General features: G+C 45.5%; 1 protein-coding gene across 6 annotated transcripts in view; it reads left to right on the top strand.

Moving 5' to 3' along the window:
* The window catches only part of IGSF21 (immunoglobin superfamily member 21), a 180,569-nt gene that overhangs the window by 117,006 nt on the left and 44,625 nt on the right, over window positions 1–18,938 (top strand). For all 6 annotated transcript variants that reach the window (XM_088136868.1, XM_088136869.1, XM_088136864.1 and 3 more), the window contains one exon: window positions 3,227–3,339. In XM_088136868.1, coding sequence (XP_087992994.1) covers window positions 3,316–3,339 — 24 coding nt within the window. In that variant the 5' untranslated portion in view covers window positions 3,227–3,315. The remainder of the gene's footprint in view (window positions 1–3,226; window positions 3,340–18,938) is intronic.

The following is an 18,938-nucleotide window of genomic DNA, read 5'->3' as shown; positions in this document are numbered from 1 at the left end:
TCCTTCTCTGCCGCGCATGATTGTGTTTCTGTCATCCCCTCTCCGCATGACAGTTCCATTAAGACGTTATTTACATCTCCCTGTGATATGCTCCAGTGTTATTTCCTTCGGCGTGGAGATAAAATTGTATGTGAAGAGGGATCTCTTAGAAATAAGGCCTGTTCGGTTCCGCCATGGATAACGGAGACAAGAGCCGCAATTTACTTTTCAAAGGGGCGATGGGGCTACCTGGAGGGATTTGGGTCCAGGAAGGAGGGAGTAGCCCATGTTGAGGGTTGCATTGTCAATGTTTGGGCTGCGTTTTCTGTTCTCCAGCAATCTTCTGGCTCTGGAGATGTACAAACCAGATCCTCTTCCTTCCTCCAGGACCTATTGTAGAAATGCACAGTTCGGACGGATTCAACACCGGGTAAAAGGTCAAGGAGATGGTTGACTTGCTTCATCTCCAAGGCAGTTTGGAGTCCAGATCTTACTAGGCATTGTCTGCTTATAATAAGCTTTCTCTTGAATTAAGAGGGTCTTCAAAATTTCTCCCGGATTTTGTGTTTTTCTTGTAGAATGAATGTTTTTCCTGTCCTTTTTTCCTATAATCGGGAGGCTCTACGCCCGCTATCAACTGAAGCCCCGATCCCCTGTTCTTCTCTGCCCTTTTCCATCTTAGTGCATGATTCTGCAGTTTTACGATAAGGATAACTTGCCTTCCCATTGTTGTGCATTGATGTTGCAGCAGGAAAGGGAGATACATGTTTTAATATAAACCCATCCGCTTCTGTTCCTCCATAGTTTTATTTCATGTCAGATGTCTGAGCTCTTGGACGTCACTGAAGCTTTCAGCTTAAACGTTTCATTGTGGCTAAAAAGAAGGGGGTGGATATAAGCAGTATGACTGTACACTCTTTCCTTGTGTGTGTGTGTGCACAGAAGGAGTTGAAGGCCAAGGTTGCTTCTTCTCTGATGTTCTAGCCATGCGTGCAACTTCACAGCTGAAGTGGACACCTTTTAATCTCCTGGAAATGGTGCATTTCTCTTTGATTCAACCACCTGTTTTTTCCGGGTCACAGGTTTTAAGATAGGACTTCCCTTGTTTTCTGGGTGTTCGGGCATAAAAAGATAACGAGCATACGAAAGAGGTCCCATTTTGAAGTCTTCTGTTCAAACGCCCTTGATTAGTTCAGCAAATCGACAGCTGGAAAACCCTGGGTGGCTTTCATTCCCCAACTGTTGGTCTTCTTCCTGTGCTGAGACTCATCCCCAAAGGGCCCATGCTAAAGGTAAACGTTTGGCATGATCCAGATGTTGGGTCTGGCCATAAGCTTCTGGTTGTCCCTTTCTTGCCCAGGTTGAATTAGATAACTTGTCGCTGGTGGAAGAGCCATCTAACAGGACAGGAGCAATTTCAGGACCAGGTTGTAGAGATTACAAGGAAGCTATCTTCCAAGTGGCTGGGGTCAAAGAGGTCTACTAGCACCATCTGGGCTGCAACTGTGGGGCAGGATAGTTTGCAGGCAAATTCGCCCCACTGCAGTCCCAGTGCCTTTTGGATCTGAACCTGGGTATAGCCACAGACTCACAGGTCCAGAGAACAACTGTTAGGTACAAGAAAATGTATTTGAACAGATGGTATTTGCTTTGGGTGGGCTGCCCTTACTCCTTTCATCACAGGAGTCCTCACCTCCACCAAGAGAAGAAATTTGTGTTTTTCCTCCTTGCTGCATCCCCGGCCAGTTGCTGAGGAGGCCGGGGGAACCGGAGAAAAGACGATTACACCGTCCCTAATCCATAATTCACTTTCCTCAAGGTGTTCTTCTGCAGCTGTCAGAAGTCACCCTGGCAACTTGGGGGCTTCTGCATTTTTCACAGGGCTTAAATTTTTAAAATCCGGTTGCGTCCGTCTTTTACCTCCCTGGTTCTGTCCTACCTGAACTGCCCTACCTGAAAGCTCTGCAGAGTTTAAACAGGTGTGAAGGATGAAGATTTGTTTTGGTCACTGGACCGAGTTGTAGAGCCGTTGGGACCGAGGAGAAATAAATGGAAAAGCCGTGGATAAGGGAATTGGGGTGAAAGCAGTCCTAAAGAATTAAATTTCCTGCACTTTTTAATGCATTAATTAAGTCTGTCTAAATGGGTGTATAAATCCGCATTCATTCTACAAGAAAAAGACTCATGCTTGCTTTATTTGTAAAGCTAGATTTAGGTCTACATCATAAACTAAGCCTTGTGTTTGGTCTCACTCAACCCAGCCATGGTGGCTTGTGAATTAAGGTTTGCGGCTCAGTCTGTTGTGCGAAACCACTGGATTGTGACCTAGTTAACAAAACACGGTTGAACCATCCATACGTTGCTGGGATACACCAACCCAACCACGTGATCGTAGCCATTTGCTTGGAGGAATTTCAATATCCACTTGTTCCTCTCTAAGCTTTTACTCTTTTGCTCTTGATTCTGGTTTTATGCAGACATACCAAAATCAGGAGTCTGCTGGTTCTGGAGATCTGCAGTTAAGTCCAGTTGATAATCAGCATTGATGGTTTTCACATGTCACTCCGTTTTGTCAGCTGCCTTGTAATTATTTTATTTATTTATATATCCTACTTGTATGCCCCCAAATCAATGCAGACTCGTGGCCGTTTACAGAGCAGCGAACAAAGAAAACAACGCCCACCTATGAGTAAAATTAAAAATAGCCAGTTCTTAATCCAATTACAGAAAAACACAGCTAATTCTAATGAAAAGAAAAACTAAAATAAAATAAAATCATAACAAGCCAGGCGCAAACGTGAAATAACACAGATAAAAGCAATTTAAAGCAAAGTGAAATAAAAATGGAGGCGACCACAATATTTGGAAGAGTTGGAACGTTATTAAAAGAAGGGAAAAAAGAATAAACTCAAGATTGCTTTATCATGCTTTCTAGCATTTCTACAGTGCGGGGGGGGGGGGTTGGTACTTTATTTACATTGTCTTAGATTATTGACCCTTCTGTAGTATTTTTGTGGAAGGGTGGTGGCTGAGGGTTCAGAATTAATGGCCAATCAGACTGATTTTCCTCCTTTTTTTCATTTAACGCAACTTGAAATGTCCTTCTGGTGCTCCTTCTGTTCCCAGCCCCGTTCTCCTGGTGATCTCCTCCAGGGCAAGAGAGAGGTCAGCTTGGGGTCCCCAAATCCAGGAATACCATCCCAAAACACTTCATGGCTCACCCCCTCTCTCTTCCCCCCTGCTTTAGGCTACCTCACGGTCAGTATCGAGCCTCTTCCGCCTGTGGTGGTCGGCGACGCTGTGACTCTGAAATGTAACTTCAAGACGGACGGCCGGATGCGAGAAATCGTCTGGTATCGGGTGAGTGTGGTTGGGCTTCTCAAGAGGTCCACCTGTGGCCAAGGGACCTCCACACCACGCCAGTCTGCACAGGAGCCTCAAAACTCAAGTCTGGAGGTTGAGTCGTGGCAACTGGAAACGTCTCTACCAAAAAGAGAAGAAATCCCATTGCCATGACTCAGCCTCCAGACAATTCTACCTGGATGACTGAGAATCTTCATAAACTCAAAACTCAAGGTTGAGAAGATGGTGGATCTCCAGGCACCGTCGCATAATGTTTGAAAGCAACACCATTTAATACTTCAGGCTCCTGGGAATATCTCTTTATAGAGTGATGTGCCCCTCTGGACTGACCTTCTTCCTCTTTGACGAGTGAGGATGCAGGATAAATTTCATTTGGTTGGCATTTTGAGGCAACTGTCAGCTGCCAGGGCTAGCATATCCTTTGCATCTTACACACCTCTGAATTTTACAGTCTGCTCGCCAGTTGCGTGCCAAAAATGGCTCAGGAAAGTGAATCCACAGGCTAGGGAAGATCGAGGTAAAGGTGAACCCAGATGTCTATATGTGTGTGCTTCCCCACCCCAAAAAAAATATTGCAGGTATGCAGGAGGGAGGAGACTGGAAGCGTTTGGAAGTAGAAGAGATGGAGTCGCCCATCCTTAATTTCAGTGCTTAACCCCATTTTCCATCTGGGTGGGATTGAACAGTCAATCATAGCATGAAAACACCCAATTTTGCACGGTTCTCTGCTGTGTCTTTGTTCTGGGCAGTCTCTTTTGCATTATCTTTGAGAGCGCTGTGTGTTTCCTTACTAGTTTAATATTCAGTAGCAACCAAGAAGGATCTTTTCTCCTGGAATAACCCCTTTGGAGGTACCTTCTTTCAGTTTTAAGCACCAACTCAAGAGCCTTCCTATCCTCCAGACTCTTTCACCTTCACATCTGTGCACATCTAGACTGCCTTCATACCTCCCATGACGTTCACAACACAGCTTAGGTCATAATGAGAATCCAACATAGTGGTTTATAATTAAGCAAACTGCGATTTAGCATAATACCTGCCCCGATTTGCTTTTTTAATGTTGTTTGGGGACAATTGGAGTCAGATTTACAAGTTTTTTTTAATCTTCAGCCGTCTTAAAGGGAAAATAAAAACATTTACAGCGGGAATAGATTGCGTCTCGTGCAGAAATGAGTGTCCGGAAAGGGGACCATCTTTCTTCTCTGCTGTGCATCCTTACTAGGGAGTAAGAGCTGTTAAATTCAGTGATGTTTGCATCTGTGGGTTGCCTTTTCGGAATCTGTCATTCAGTCTTCTCTGTTAGAGTTTAGGGCTCATTTTAAAGAACTGTGGAGTTTTCTGGATGACACAACCCAAAGCACACGTAAAATGGCCTGTGTCTGTTAGCAATTTGTGTTGACACCATTTAGTTCTGGACCACCTGGATGGAGTCAGAGGTGGCCTTATCTGCAAACCCATTAAATTTTCCAGAATGCAGGGGGTGGATGGAAGGAATTGAAAACCTGCCTGAATATTTGATTTCCCATTCTGCCTTAGCTGTTGTCCTCAGTGATTTCTTTGGCCAACCGTGTTCCTGGAAAAGGAGAAAAAATGGTTGTTCTCTATCTTACCTCTTTGCCCCTAGCAATCTATATATATTAAAAATGCAGTAGTATTCTTGCCTGTATTCTGCGCAAGGTAGTTTCTTCAAAAGTGGGAATATTTTTAAGATGCTTTGATTTGGAGGTAACTCAGTCCCATCCGCCATCTGATCGGGATAGAAGTGTGAATTCAAAGGGGGTCTTTGCTGATTTGCACGCTCCTAATGCTGGCGTGCGAAGGTAAGGTTGGAGCCAAATTAGGCGTTCATTCAGCGTTTCTTTAATCTGCCCGTTGACAGAGGTTTTCTGGGTAGATGATGAAGATATATATGGCAAGGACTGTAGTAAAATGCACCAAGGGCTGGAATAAGAAAAAGGAATTGAATATAAAAGCCATCATCTCTTTGGAATAGGAGCTGTTAAAATGGTCTCCTTTTAATTTCTCTGAACAAAAGCCTTCTTTTTTCCAGATGGAAACGAGATCTCTCTCAAACTCTTAAGTGAGACATCAATTGTTTCAGAGGATTGTTGCATGGTGAGAGCTTCTGTTAGATCTTTTGGCCTTTTTCTGTAGCCTCTTTCAGTAGCACTGGGGAAAACGGAGTATGGAAACCCCAACAAGAGGGACAGCCAGGCCAAGCCTGGGTGGACAAAGGTTTTGAGTGCTTGCTGGTCAACACAGAGTCATTTCAGGCAGGAGATATCAGCCTTCCCAGGTAGGCCAGACAGGAGACACAACCAGATGAGCTAATTCTACTTCATTGTAAGGCTACGTTAACAGAGTCTTGCAAATTCTGTTAACAAATCTCCCACCGTCTCCTTTACAGCCTGAGAAATTAGGGAAGGTCTCTTCTGAGCCTCTTTCTCCGCCCGTTATGCAGCTGTGGGCCGTGCCCTCTCTTATCTGACCTTCCTCAAGCAGCATCTCTTCGTCCTGTTTCTCAAGGTCTTTCTCGCTTACCATTACAGGAGAAGAGTTGAAGGTATTTGAGGATGGAAGATCTGGAAGAATGAGGGTCATCGGCAGGGGGGAAGCAAGCGGGGAAGGTAGGGGAGAAAGGTCAGCAGCATTAAAGGCTACAAAACGAGTCACGGAAGAAAGAGAAATAAGGGTCTGGGCCTCTACTCCCGAAGTGGAGTTTCACACAAGCTGTGAAATATTAATCTAAGTTGTGAACTTAGCAGTGAGGAAAAAAGAACGAAGAAGACCTGGGCATAGGGGGATGCAAAATGCATTTGGCGTATAAATTGATTTCCTACCTCTGTTTTCCGGCACCCTCCCCGTGACTCAGGCAGGTCTTGCTGGTAGGAAATACAAATCAAGGGCCTTAAGTGTAATGTAAAAACCCTTGGGAAATAGCAGGAGTGGGGAAGGGACGAAGAAGTCCCTTGAGGGTTTTAAGGCATGGTGATATCTAAGGATCCTGGAGACAAAGCATGACAGCTCCGTCACAGCCCGCCGTGATCCCAACTCAACCATAAGGTGAAGCAAAGACAGGGGCTATGGTGATGTCTCTATTTGGGTGGGTGGTTGTGAGACCCACTCCCCCCCACCCCCAAGTTCTCCATCACCAGGCCAAAAGCAGGAGAATCAAGTGTGACCACCAAGGTCCATGAGGCAAGCCCATCTGTCAGGAGTCTCTTCCCACAGTGAAGATCTACTTGGGTCACCCCCAGAAAAAGCCACTTCAGAACAGTGGACTCCAAGATTAACCTGCAATCTAGATTACAGCAGGACCCAGAATTCAAAGGTGGTATCATTCCTCAAGCAGCAAACTGTTGTGGTGGCAACTTTTGTCTCCTGAAGGCTCAAGGTTGGGTGCCTTACCAAACGTGGCAGAACAAGAATTGCAGCTTAAGCTTGGGGTGGTCTTTTGGTGTCCTTTTCCTCAACTTTATTCTCTGGTCCTAAGCTCTGAATGTTGGTTTGGCCTCCTGGGGGCCAGCTCTGCCAGAGATGGTCCAAAATGTTTCCGTACCAGTGGAGGACCCGTCTCTTGTTCAGCGGCACAAGAATTTAAGTGCTGTTCTACTGAAAGACACCAGATTGGAGATATTGGATGTAAGCATCAGAAATACTGTAGGAGCTCATTTAGGATCAAGGGGTGGCTTCTTCCCACAAGTGTCTTGGTCATGGTCCATCATGGTCAGGAAAGAACGGCAGGCGTTTTCCATAAGTCTTCTCAAGGGTGGTCTCTCTGTCCGTGAGCTTGGCCCATTCTGGTCTGTGCGGTCGTGCTTTAAAATTCTGTGCAAAGCCAACGTAGGAAGCCATCTTCTCGCTTCCCCTCTTGCTCCGCCATATATCGTCTGTGTGGCAGCTTGAATTTACAAGCAACCGTCCGTGCCCTTTGAAAAAGATGGAAAGTCTTGCCAGGGAACATGTAGCATAGAGTCCTCGTAGTCACCTCATTAAAAGTGAAAGCAAAAATGAAACGCCACCCCTTTCTGCAGAACTGTGAATTGATGGTGATAATTAAGCGCTGCGGTGCTTAATAGATTATTCAGATCGGTTAATTGATTGGACAACTCTTCTGATTGATGCAAAGGGGTCAAGCCGTTTTGCAGAAATGATGCATTGTTTTTAATACCCATTTGCAATGTTGAGCCTCCTTAGAAGAGGCATTCTTTCGTCTGCCTGGCAGAACGACAGGCAAGTCCAACATTATCTCCAAAAAGGCGTTTTAGATACAAGGGCGGATAATTTTTCCTCCCTCCTCCTCATCTTGCCTAACAAACCCTATGCAAATGTAACCAAGAATTTAATTAATGTCTCATTTAAACTCCCATGCTAATAGTAATAAAAGAAACCTGTTGAAACTGAGAATTTTGTTGCTGGGTGAATAAATTGTCACCTTACGTGTGAGAGATAGAAAGACAGAGATTTTTTAAAAAAAATACGTCTTCCCTCCCATGTATTCGTAGGGGTATTTTGGTTTCATCCCCTACTTTCAGGGGTTTTTCAGGGATGAGAACCTTAACAGACGCTCAAGCCTGTTCCTATCCCCTTCTTGTGTGTGTGAATGCCGTTTGGGCTACCTTGGACACCCAATTTGACATCCAACTTGAGCGAGGGCGCGAGTTCGAATTGGCGCACCTGCCCACCAATGTTCCTCTGTTCCCAGAAAGATCCAGGGGATGTAAGGAGAGGTTATCACAGGCTGATTTGGGGACCAATTTTAGACCAAGGTTTGCCGGTCTGCATGTTCCTAGTACAGGTGGTTTCCCACTGAATTCTGTGCACCCATCCCATCCTTTCCCTTGCCCCTAAAAACTCACAGATGACTGTGCCCTCCCCACGGAAGCGAACGTACATCCCTTTTTTCCACTACGTTGCTGTTTTGCTCAGTAATACTGGATTAGCCTGATTTTCCCTGAAAAAAAAGAAGGTTTCTGTTTTGCATAATCCCTTCCCACTTTGGAAAAGCATTGTGTGCTCCGGCAGTAGGGCGAGGCCCCTTTCTCTGGGTGGATGTGCACACATGTGGTGTGTGTGTGCGCGCAGGACACATTATCTCTCCACATTGAGTGATGAAAACAGGGGAGGAACATCAGAGGGGCATAGCCTTGTATTTTTAATCTGAAAACAGAGGGGAAGAAAAAAAAATACTTCCACTCTTTCTAACTGATGAGACTGGCATCTGATCTGCCTCCCCGCTACCACCTCGTTGTTATAACTGTCTCCTTCCTAGAGAGCGTATTTGCAAACAGAGCTTAGAACAGGCCATCTATGATGGTCTGAACTTTCTTTGCTGCCAAAGTAGCATGAGGACAAGGGCACATCTCGGAATTAAAGGTAGGCCCAGTTTTAGTCTGTGCCAAACAAGCAGATGGCACGTGCTGTGCTGTGTTTGGCCGCGGGTGGGAAAATAGCGTTTCTGAAGGTTGGTTGGCTGGATAGATATTATGTTAAGGACCCACCACAATTTTGTGGTCTGAGGCAGGGCGACCGATGACACCCCTCTTTCTTCTCAGCCAAGGTGAACACCACCTTGTGATTTTGGGACACAGGACATCCCAAGCTTTGTGTCATTTCGGTAGCTAGAAATGTGCCACTCTTCCATGAAACTTAAAAATCAGTTGCCACACTGTGCCCGAGGGTAGGGCTGGCTCTTACGAGAATGCTTTTTCTTTTACGAAAAAGAAAGACTAAGGCCATCTTCTCTTCAGGCTGAAAGTTTGGAGGGCTTTGCCCTTAAAAATTACAAAGTTGGCTACCTGAGTGTGCAGCCATGTTTGTGGTCTCTGAATTAAGTTTACAGTTTCTTCTTTTCTCAACAGCTCTTCATCTTGACCAACTGTGGCGCATATTCTTCCTCATGCAGCAGATAGCTTGACTTGTCCATCCATCCATCCATCCATCCATCCACCCACCCCATCTCTCCTCCCTCCCTCCCTCCCTCCCTCCCTCCCTCCCTTCCATCCATCCATCCATCCATCCATCCATCCATCACATCTCTCCTTCCTTCCTTCCTTCCTTCCGTCCTTCCTTCCTTCCTTCCTTCATCCATCCATCCATCCATCCAGCCATCACATCTCTCCTTCCTTCCTTCCTTCATTCCTTCCTTCCAACCATCCATCCATCCATCTCTACTTCCTTCCTTCCTTCATCCATCCATCCATCCATCCATCCATCACATCTCTCCTTCCTTCCTTCCTTCCTTCCTTCCTTCCTTCCTTCCTTCCTTCCTTCCTTCCTTCCTTCCTCTCTTTCTATTCCTTCCTTCCTTCCTTCCTTCCTTCCTCTCTTTCTATTCCTTCCTTCCTTCCTCTCTTTCTATTCCTTCCTTCCTTCCTTCCTTCCTTCCTTCCTTCCTTCCTTCCTTCCTTCCTTCCTCTTTCTATTCCTTCCCTCCTTTCTTCCTCTCTTTCTATCTCCTTCCTTCCTTCCTTCCTTCCTTTATTCATCCATCCATCCATCCATCCATCCATCCATCCATCCATCCATCCATCACATCTCTCCTTCCTTCCTTCCTTCCAACCATCCATCCATCCATCTCTCCTTCCTTCCTTCCTTCCTTCCTTCCTTCCTTCCTTCCTTTATTCATCCATCCATCCATCCATCCATCCATCCATCCATCCATCCATCCATCACATCTCTCCTTCCTTCCTTCCTTCCTTCCTTCCTTCCTTCCTTCCTTCCTTCCTTCCTTCCTTCCATCCATCCATCACATCTCTCCTTCCTTCCTTCCTTCCTTCCTTCCTTCCTTCCTTCCTTCCTTCCTTCCTCCCTCCCTCCCTCCCTCCCTCCCTCCCTCCCTCCCTCCCTCCCTTCCTAGAAAATAAGTGTAGTAATTTTCTTGGGGCTGAGTTCTGGTGGCTTTACACATTTTGATGATGTTGAGTTCTCAGTTGGACCAACTCTGTGGTGACATAGACTTGTTCCAATCTCACAATAAGAAAAGCAGTAATGAATGCCATTGGAGGAAACATTATTTCAACTCTGCTGGTGTTAATGCGTTTTATTATATGATGGATGTTCGTTTTGTCTTTTGTATACCTGGAACCCAGGACAAAGAGAAATATTTAAAATAATTGTGTGATCCTCTCTGCATCTATCCGAGGACTGTATCTCTCTTCCTTGCTTCTTCTGTATTGTTTCTCTGGGTTCAGCAAGGAAAGGAGTACATTTTTTTTCCTTAAGAAAAAGGATCTTTTGTAGTCAGAACAGCATGATTTCATTATCACAGTCGCACTGCCATTCTGCAGTTTGCAGAAATATCTCTTCATTCCCAGGAGAGGAGAGTCTATCAGGTTTTTTTTTATTTTTTGGCACAGGCCCATCTAACAACTTTCTCACCTCTTGCTTCGACTCCCATCTCAATGATAGCGTCTTGGTGGGAAGCGCCATGGTTTCACCAAACAGACCTGGGTTTGGGTTGAGCTCCTCCTGGCAGCTCGTTCCAGGAGAATTTGGGAGACCATGCTCAAAATTTGTGCTCTTTCAGTCAGCTCTCTCTTCCCCCAAAGGTGAGAAGAGAAGAGACTCGGTTTGTGTATCTCTTCTGTAGCCACCATGGATGTTTACAGTGGGATGTTATGTGACTTTTGGCGAAGAAGGTCTTTAGGCTATGCTGTCGACTTCCCCACCCTTGACTCTGAAGACCCTGAGCCTCAAAGCTGTTGAGAGCTAAGCTAGCCTGGACTACTTGACAATGTGCCTACACCATAGAAACGATGTCACTGGAATTTATCCAGAAGGATGCAGTGAAATCTGGTGGTGGTGGGGAACCAGGGAAGGAGTTTTACGAAGGACCATCAGAACATGGGGCAATAAATGTCTGGGGCTCAAGAGGGCTTGTTTTCCATTGCAACCATGTCCTATGGAGTCTAGAGATGGTCAACACCTGCTTCCATGGTCAACAAAGTGTGCTTCTTAACAATTGATCGCCCAGGCCAGAAACCTAGGAGCTTAGAGATTTGGAGGAGTCCTGCCAAACGTTTGTTCTTTCTCTCCTCTCTGTGATAGGACTTCTGGCACTCCCTTCCGCTGGTTTTAGATCTCCGTGAGGGGTATGGCGGCTGTGCCAGTGACACCACCTCCATGCTGGCACCAAGGTCACTGAATACTTACTGCCCTTCAGGGAGTCTGGAAATCTAGGACTGGTGCCAGGATATTAGCGTGAGCTTCTGTAAGCTCTTGGCACCGTGCAAGGGACTTGGGCTAGGACAAGAGACAGCAGGCAGGGTCTTACAGCTCTCTTCCCTTCCGAAACGTCGCACGGCCTCCGGGCCCAGTGCCATCTTTTTCCCTAGCTAGTCTACTGATTTCAGATATTCTTTGCTGGTCTTACTTACTTAACCTCATGGCCATTTTGTGCGGGAGATGGTTAGGCTAAGATTAAAAAAAAAAAACCCTGACTTTTGGCATATTGATGTTTCCCATTATAATAATCCGCCGTCGTATTAGGGGCTGGGCAAAAATTCAATTTGGAGAAGGGATTCAGAGGCGATTTAATTGAATCTTCAGATCTAATCAACTTTACAAATCGAACTGGAGTAGAATGGGATTGGAGCAGAGACCTCTGAATCAATTGGAAGGCTTCAGAATCAGGTTGGATTGATTTTCCTAATTGATTCAAATTGTCGAATCACAGCGATTTTCCAATTTTAATCAATGATACAAATAAGATTTGGCCCAATAGGCCTAGGACGTAGATTGTATTCAGCTCTCTTAAATCTTGAGCAACACGGTGGACCGTGATAGTCTTTTAGTATCTTTTAGCTCAACCTTCCATAATAGCATCTTTTTCTCCCCCCCGACTTCTAAAAAAACCCCCAGCAATAGCAGCGTTCGCTTTCTCCCACTGGTTGCGATCCAGCTGAAATTGGCTGGAAGACCTATCTATGACTCAGAGAAAAGCATCTCTCGTTTCAATGGTTGCCTTGTTCAAACCATTTCCAGGCTGAGCCTTTCTCTGAATTCCCCATTCTCAATATGGGGGAAATAGTTCTGGGGCTAGCACGCAGGTTTGTATAGCCTTCAAAAATGTTATATATTTATGGATGGATGTTTTATTTATTAAACAAACTGACAGAGCTGCCCATCGACCAGAAGGCACTCGGGGCAGCGAACAGAATAAAACACAATACAGTGAAAAGACCGCGAAAACAGTAAACAGCGTTGAGGGTCTGATAAAACTTGCATTCTTCCGCCAGCCACCCTGTGCCAGCTCCATCAACTTCCTGGCCCCAGTGCCTGGGGGAAAAGCCAGGTCTTCACCACTTTTCTGAAGGCCACTAGAATTGGGCCATCCGTATCTCTGGGGCGAGGCTGTTCCATAAAGCAAGTGCCATGACTGAGAAGGCATGTTTCCGAGGCCCCACCAGGTGACGTTTCACCAAGGGGACCCAGAGCGTGCCCACCATGCCAGACCTAGTAGGATGGGCAGAAACCATTGGGGCAATGCAGTCCTGCAGGTGACATCTTGCACACTCTGAAGAGTTGGACCAACTCTTAGGAGCAAATTTCAACCAAATATCAGCTTCTAGAGGGGTATTGCGCATACCCACCAGACATCAGAAACCATAGAAAAATATGCTAAATAAATAAATGCAATCTTCTTAGACATCTCTTCAGTTCTTGACAGCCCTTCAAGGCAGAGATACCAGAAACATTCTTCATTGCAATTAGGTAGAACAGGCTAATTTTGGAAGACTGGTTCAAGTTTCTGTCTGTCCCATCCTCTACTGAACAAAATCAAGGTGGGGTTATTTCTTTCTCACGTTTCCCTAGGTCTCCAAATGGAGTAATCTCTTTTGCAAATCCCATCTTAACAGTTTGCTCCTTCCTTCTCCACGGTCAATTCTGTATTCTTTTAGAGTTTTGGCTTTGGGTTGAACAAAAGAAAAAGCAGAAGAGTTGGTTCCTCCCTTGATGACATTTATTGTAGATATTTTCTTTGCATGTCATACTTCGGGGGATCCTGCCTCTGCAACGTGGTTTTGCTGTGGGCATCCAACTCAAAACGAAGAGCTGCGCAACTGTGAGTTGGTTTCAGGTGGCAGTAGGATCGAGGAGGTGATCTGAGATGACTACATCAGTCACTGGTTGGGTTTCCTGAGCTGCAGAGAAGGAAGGAGAAATTAATTGCAATGTGCAGGCTTTGAAGCTGTGAGCTGTTGGCTCAAGAAGGCTGTTGGCATTGTGCAACCAATATGGTGAGGGCAAGAAGAACAGCTCTGCAGATTTCAGTGCCATGGAAATCTTAGCAGAGCTCTTTGGCCGAGATTTTGTGACAGAAGGCATGTGTTGTGTTTATAAGCCTCCTGTGATCCCTTTTTAAGGGTCTCTTGCAAAGAAAGAGGATTAAATAAGGAGTGGACTTTTGTGTCATATGTCTCTGCAATGCCAGAGATAGACTGCGGTTGTTAACATGCACAAGATCTGGTCTGGGCTGTAATGTAATGCAAGCCAGGGCATGTCACCTTCCCGTATGGATGATGGCTTAGAATTGGATCCAGAAACGATGTCCATTAGAGCTGGGCGGAGATCCGAATTTGATGGGCCGGATTTGATTTGGAGGGTGCATGGAACTCACGTAGCACCTATCAGCAACACCTTAAACTAAATTCCTCTTTTTCCATGATCCTGCAGAGGGCACTGGCCACCTCGGGAAGAGTTGTGGCCTCTTTCCGTTGTTCCTTACAGAGTTACGTGCACACCCACACTAGTTCCAAATTAAATTTGGCACTTCGGATTTCTGCACAGTCTTGGTGTCTTCTACACGTGGAGACAAACCAGGAATGGGAGAACTTCCATGGCTTGACTTCAGATTGGCTCCGTATTTGGGGGAGAACCTAGTAGTGGAGTAAAGAATTCTGGGAAATGCAGCTCATGGATTTTTTTCCCCCCAGAGCAGGACCCAAAACAGCAACTACAAGACCCTTGCTTTCAAGCTTGCCTCTTTATTAGGATTATTGTTAAGATCTCTAAAAATCAAACAAGAGATGAGGATTTACAGTTATCTCTTCTTCTGCCTTGAGGGAACCCTTCCTTCTTCCCTCTTGTGTCTTCCACCATTCGGCTTCGGTGGATGATCCAGTTGGGTAACTGCATAATTTTATCAGCCTCTCTCTCTAAAAAGGTTGTATCCTTTCCTCATGGGGGTGAATCTTGATCTCTTTCTCCTTTCCGAACAAGCAAAATCATATTTTAACAATAAGGAATCAGCCTTTGATGGAGAACCATGTTCCTGGTGGATTCACACCTTGAAGGGGGGGATGTTGAATGCCTCTTGCTTGGGTATTTATGTAAAGCAGGGTGGCAGAGATACGGTGGGCTAATTAGCCGTTGTCCCTGATGACAGTGATGCTCTTTCTGCACTCCAGTTGTCAACCTCTTACTCCCCGTGTGAAGGAAACAGCTTTGCTCCAGTGAGCGGAAAACATCAGGCGAGATGCAGTGGGGTTGATGAATTACACATGCTAGCCTCACTCTTGGAGATGTCCTGATCAACTCTGACAAGCTGCAATTCCTGCAGGAGGCCAGCCTGCTATTGCCCATTAAGAAAATGAGACATTAAAACCTTGCCCAGAGACTTATAGATATGTCCAGAGGCTATGGAGAAGGAGGAAGGATGGCCCTGCTGAGATGAGTTGTGTGGTCATCTCCACTTTGATTGGAGATGCGTTTCTTTACCCTGGAAATTGGGGGAATTCAGCGAAGGACCCTGGAGATCCTTTAGGAAACCTTGTGAAATGCTTGGCACGCCGGCTGAGTGCAAAGACCACCAAGGAATTACAACAGGAGGGGTGTTCGCGATGTTTCTCCTAAATTTAAGCCCAGGCAGTCAAGTCCCATCTGGCAACGCGCAGTCTTTGTTTCTTTCATGTCAGATGCAGATCAATAAGTAGAAAGATATTTATAGTTAGAGCTGTGATTATGTGCTATGGCAGGATGGCATGGTGTAGGTCTTGTGATGCCGCCCAACCATCTCCTGGACGCTAAGCCAACGGAAAGGAAGGAGCTGAGTTTATTCTTAATTATTTCTACTACAGAATGAGAACAGCTGGCTTCTGGTCAGGCAAATTGAATGTTCTGTTTATTCTCGGGCCCAGCGTAAGTCTATTTGCTGGTGCCAGCAGGGAGGTAGAAGAAGAGAGAGAGCTTTCGTTCCTCCTCCTCTTTCGGTCTGCGTTTTCCATGGCAACAGCCTTAAGCACACTCGCCTCAATGTGTAGGGGAATGCGCTTGCCAATTCATCCGGGGACGCGTGGCTGTCAAGCAAATGGAAGATGAGGATCTGCCTGTCTTTTCAGAGAGATGATGAGGCTCCCTCAGGAGAGCTGCTGGACATTTCCGTGGGCGCCCTTCGGTTCAAAGATGGTTGAGGAAGAAGGTTCGGATGGGTGAGATGAAGACAGGAGAGATACTGCCTTACCCAGTCCTGTGTCCTCCACTTTCAGAGTACATCTGACTGTGTGTGTGTGTGTGTGTGTATCTTAAAACCCTTAATCCAGGTCTGAACCTTGGGAAAGTGAGTAGACCTGATGACATGCCCAGCAAGTCCAACTGGTATTCTGGCGGTGGTGGTGGTGGCAATCGTGATGTTGATGCTGAGTGAGTTATTTTCTAGGAGGTGAGATGGTTTCTGTACAAACTGTTGTTGCTTCCCTGTCAGTTCACCATGGCTAACAGACTGGAAGGGCGAGGAGAAGCTCCAATTCACTTGCTCAATGTGGAGAAGGTCTCAGATGAAGCTGGTTAAAACGGAGGGAGGATGGAAGATGCCGCTGCCAGGGTTGGTGTGGTGGTTGGTTGTGGCTGAAGGCTCTGTAAGCAGATGTTTTGTGGAAAGGCATCTGTGCTCTGTCCTGCTCTATCTCAGAGTGTTTGCTTGGTTTCCCTGCAGAACCTCAACTTCCATCCCCGAAGAACCATTGGCTTGATGAACCTGACAGCTTTGCTTGTATCTTGCACGCTTATTTCTTTGACCCACCTACATGCAGGGTGAAATACACACAACTCTTTCATAGTGAACACTCTACCCATTGGTTGTTTTTTTTTTTTAGCAACCCAACTTTTTTAGCATTTCATTTCCCAGCACCATGCTTTGGAGAAGCCCACAGTGGGGCCTCTCTGTAAGATCCTGCCCCTGGAAAGTGTCCCCAGCACCTGCTGCTGAGTCACACTGCCTCCAGACTGGACATCCCAAATGTCCATGGTTGCTTAATCATCTAGACTGACCACCAACACTGGAAGGTATGTGCAGTGCAAAAATAATGAAGACTTCTGTCTGTCTTCGATACCTCCAGTTAAGCACCCCAGGCTGTTCCCCTGTCCAAGAGTTCTTCCCTGGAGGAAATTTCTGCTTATCTTCAAACCAGAATCTTTCTCCTGTCGTTTCCATCCCATTCCAGTCTTGTCTTCTGCAGTAGATAACAAGCCTGTCCCATCCTCTGTGAAACATTCAGATATCAGGAAGCTTCTGTAATGATTCTTTTATCTTCTTCAAGGTAAAGATCTGCTTTGCTATCTTGCTTGTCCTCCTACTGTGGTTGAGGGAAGGCTAGAAAAGAAAGATTGGACACCACGCATCCAGGATGGACCTTCGGGGAAAGAAAATCAGCAACAAGGGGTTAGGCCCATTATTTCCCCCCATTCCTGTTTCTCATGGCCACCAAAGAGGTTCTTCTGGGAATTTTGCAAGGACAATTGACAGCTCATCCCTAGCTTTTGGTGTTTAGAAGTTTCCTGCCTTGGAACATAACTTTCCTTTTGTGATAGCTGGCATTGAATTCATTTCCTATGCATCTAGAGAATCCATAATGTTATGAATTTCATATTCTATCATCACCGTGGTTAAACTAAAAAGGGCCAACAGCTCTATCTGTTTGAGTTCTTCTTCTGCTCATCTCTCAGACTTGCTTTATCCCGCTGTAGTCAAAGCACAAACATGGACATTTTATTGTTGATATGTCTACTGGGTGCATTTTATTATCTATACTCTTTAATGCGGAAGCTGTATTTATGTCATTTGCTGTGGATGTTCTAATGATTGATTTATGTAAGCCGTCACGGGTCTTCATCAATTTGGTGGCACGGAACTCTAATAAATAAATCAACTTTCTATAACGTATCCCATTTCTAGATGGGTTCCATCAATCCTGGGAAACTTCCTAGGGAGACTTGCTGAACAGCTTAAACTGTTGGAAGCAAACCACTGAGAGATGTTTCTTTCATTTACTGGCTGTTATTACACCTGTTTGCAGTGGTGGTGGGATTGAACTATAAGTGGGATATCAAGTTTATTGTAGCTATCTTCAGCCCGTAAGTGGTTTTGTAGAGCATTGAAGGGGTGGTGGGGAGAGACCCCCGGGAAGCGGCTGGGGGAACTGAGTTTTGATCTGTTTTGTTTGCACCAGCTGGGTGGAAATCACCGTCCTGTCCTCCAGCTGTGCTAAGATGTGTCTGGAGGCCTTGTTGTAATTTGTTTCTCCAGCTGTGACTAGAAGCATGAAAAAGCAGAAGGGAATAAAACCCAGAAGCCCATATCTTGTCGCAGGTTGACCTAAATTGGTTGAGTTGTCAGAAGGAGCAAAGTTGGAGCCAGAATTGATTCCATTTACTTCTACCAGGTCAGACACTTGACGCATCTTAATTTATATACTCTAGAAGAGCCTTGCCTAACTTCTGGGGTCTTCCAGATGTGCCAAGTTTTAAGTTGCATTCAACTCCACCTCTTTCTCTTTCTTTTATTATGATTGTTATCAGACTGAATCAGTCCACCATAGGATGAAAACTTCTTCATTGATGGTTATGGACCTTAACCTGCCATGCTGGTCCAGTACAGTTGGTAGGTAGATGTTTTCAGCTGCTCAGGCTAGATCTGAGAGAAAGTGACTGGTCCAAAGTTGTTCAAGGAGCTTCTGTGGTTGAGGGAATGCTAGAACCTGTATCTCCCCACTCCTATTCCAGTTTCTTAACCACTACACTACACTGCTTGTGTCTCTCTTTCTATATCCATCTATCTATCCATCCATCATGCCTCCATATTATACAGAGACGGCCACCGCATCCTCTTTCTTTCTCACACACACACATAGATAACATCTTCTCACACATTTATTTTTCACATTTCTCTTCGCTGAAGTATCTTGGTAGTCGATGCCCGTTTGGGAACCAGCAACTTTGTAATGGATTTCACACACAGTTGAATTGTTCATCCATCCTCAGCCAACTGTTTAAACACTACGGATTCTTCCATGACAGCCTTCTCCAGTTCAGACGCAGTGGAGTCTAGGTCAGATCTCTCAGTTGACAGGGACATCAATTTCAGGTCTAATGTATGTCTCTTGCATTTGCCCGCCAGCTGATGATGATTGAAATGGACAGATCCTCTTCGTTTCCATCTGCCCAATCCCTGGGTGATGTCCACAGTGGTCCATCCATGATTAGGTAAGCAGTGCCTACTTTGAAGCTGAGGAATAAGCTAGAAAAATGGTGTTGCCGTCTAAATCCAGCCAACAACTGATAGATGGTTGAGTTGGCTAGCCAACAAGGTGACCATAATT

The sequence above is a fragment of the Python bivittatus genome, unplaced genomic scaffold (genome assembly GCF_059951505.1).
Source record: "Python bivittatus isolate LINGU-HERP-01145 unplaced genomic scaffold, Pbiv_v1 ctg000090_np1212, whole genome shotgun sequence".
Classification (NCBI taxonomy): Eukaryota; Metazoa; Chordata; class Lepidosauria; order Squamata; family Pythonidae; genus Python; species Python bivittatus.
Note: the sequence above shows the minus strand (reverse complement) of the source record. Positions and strands in the feature narration are given on the sequence as shown.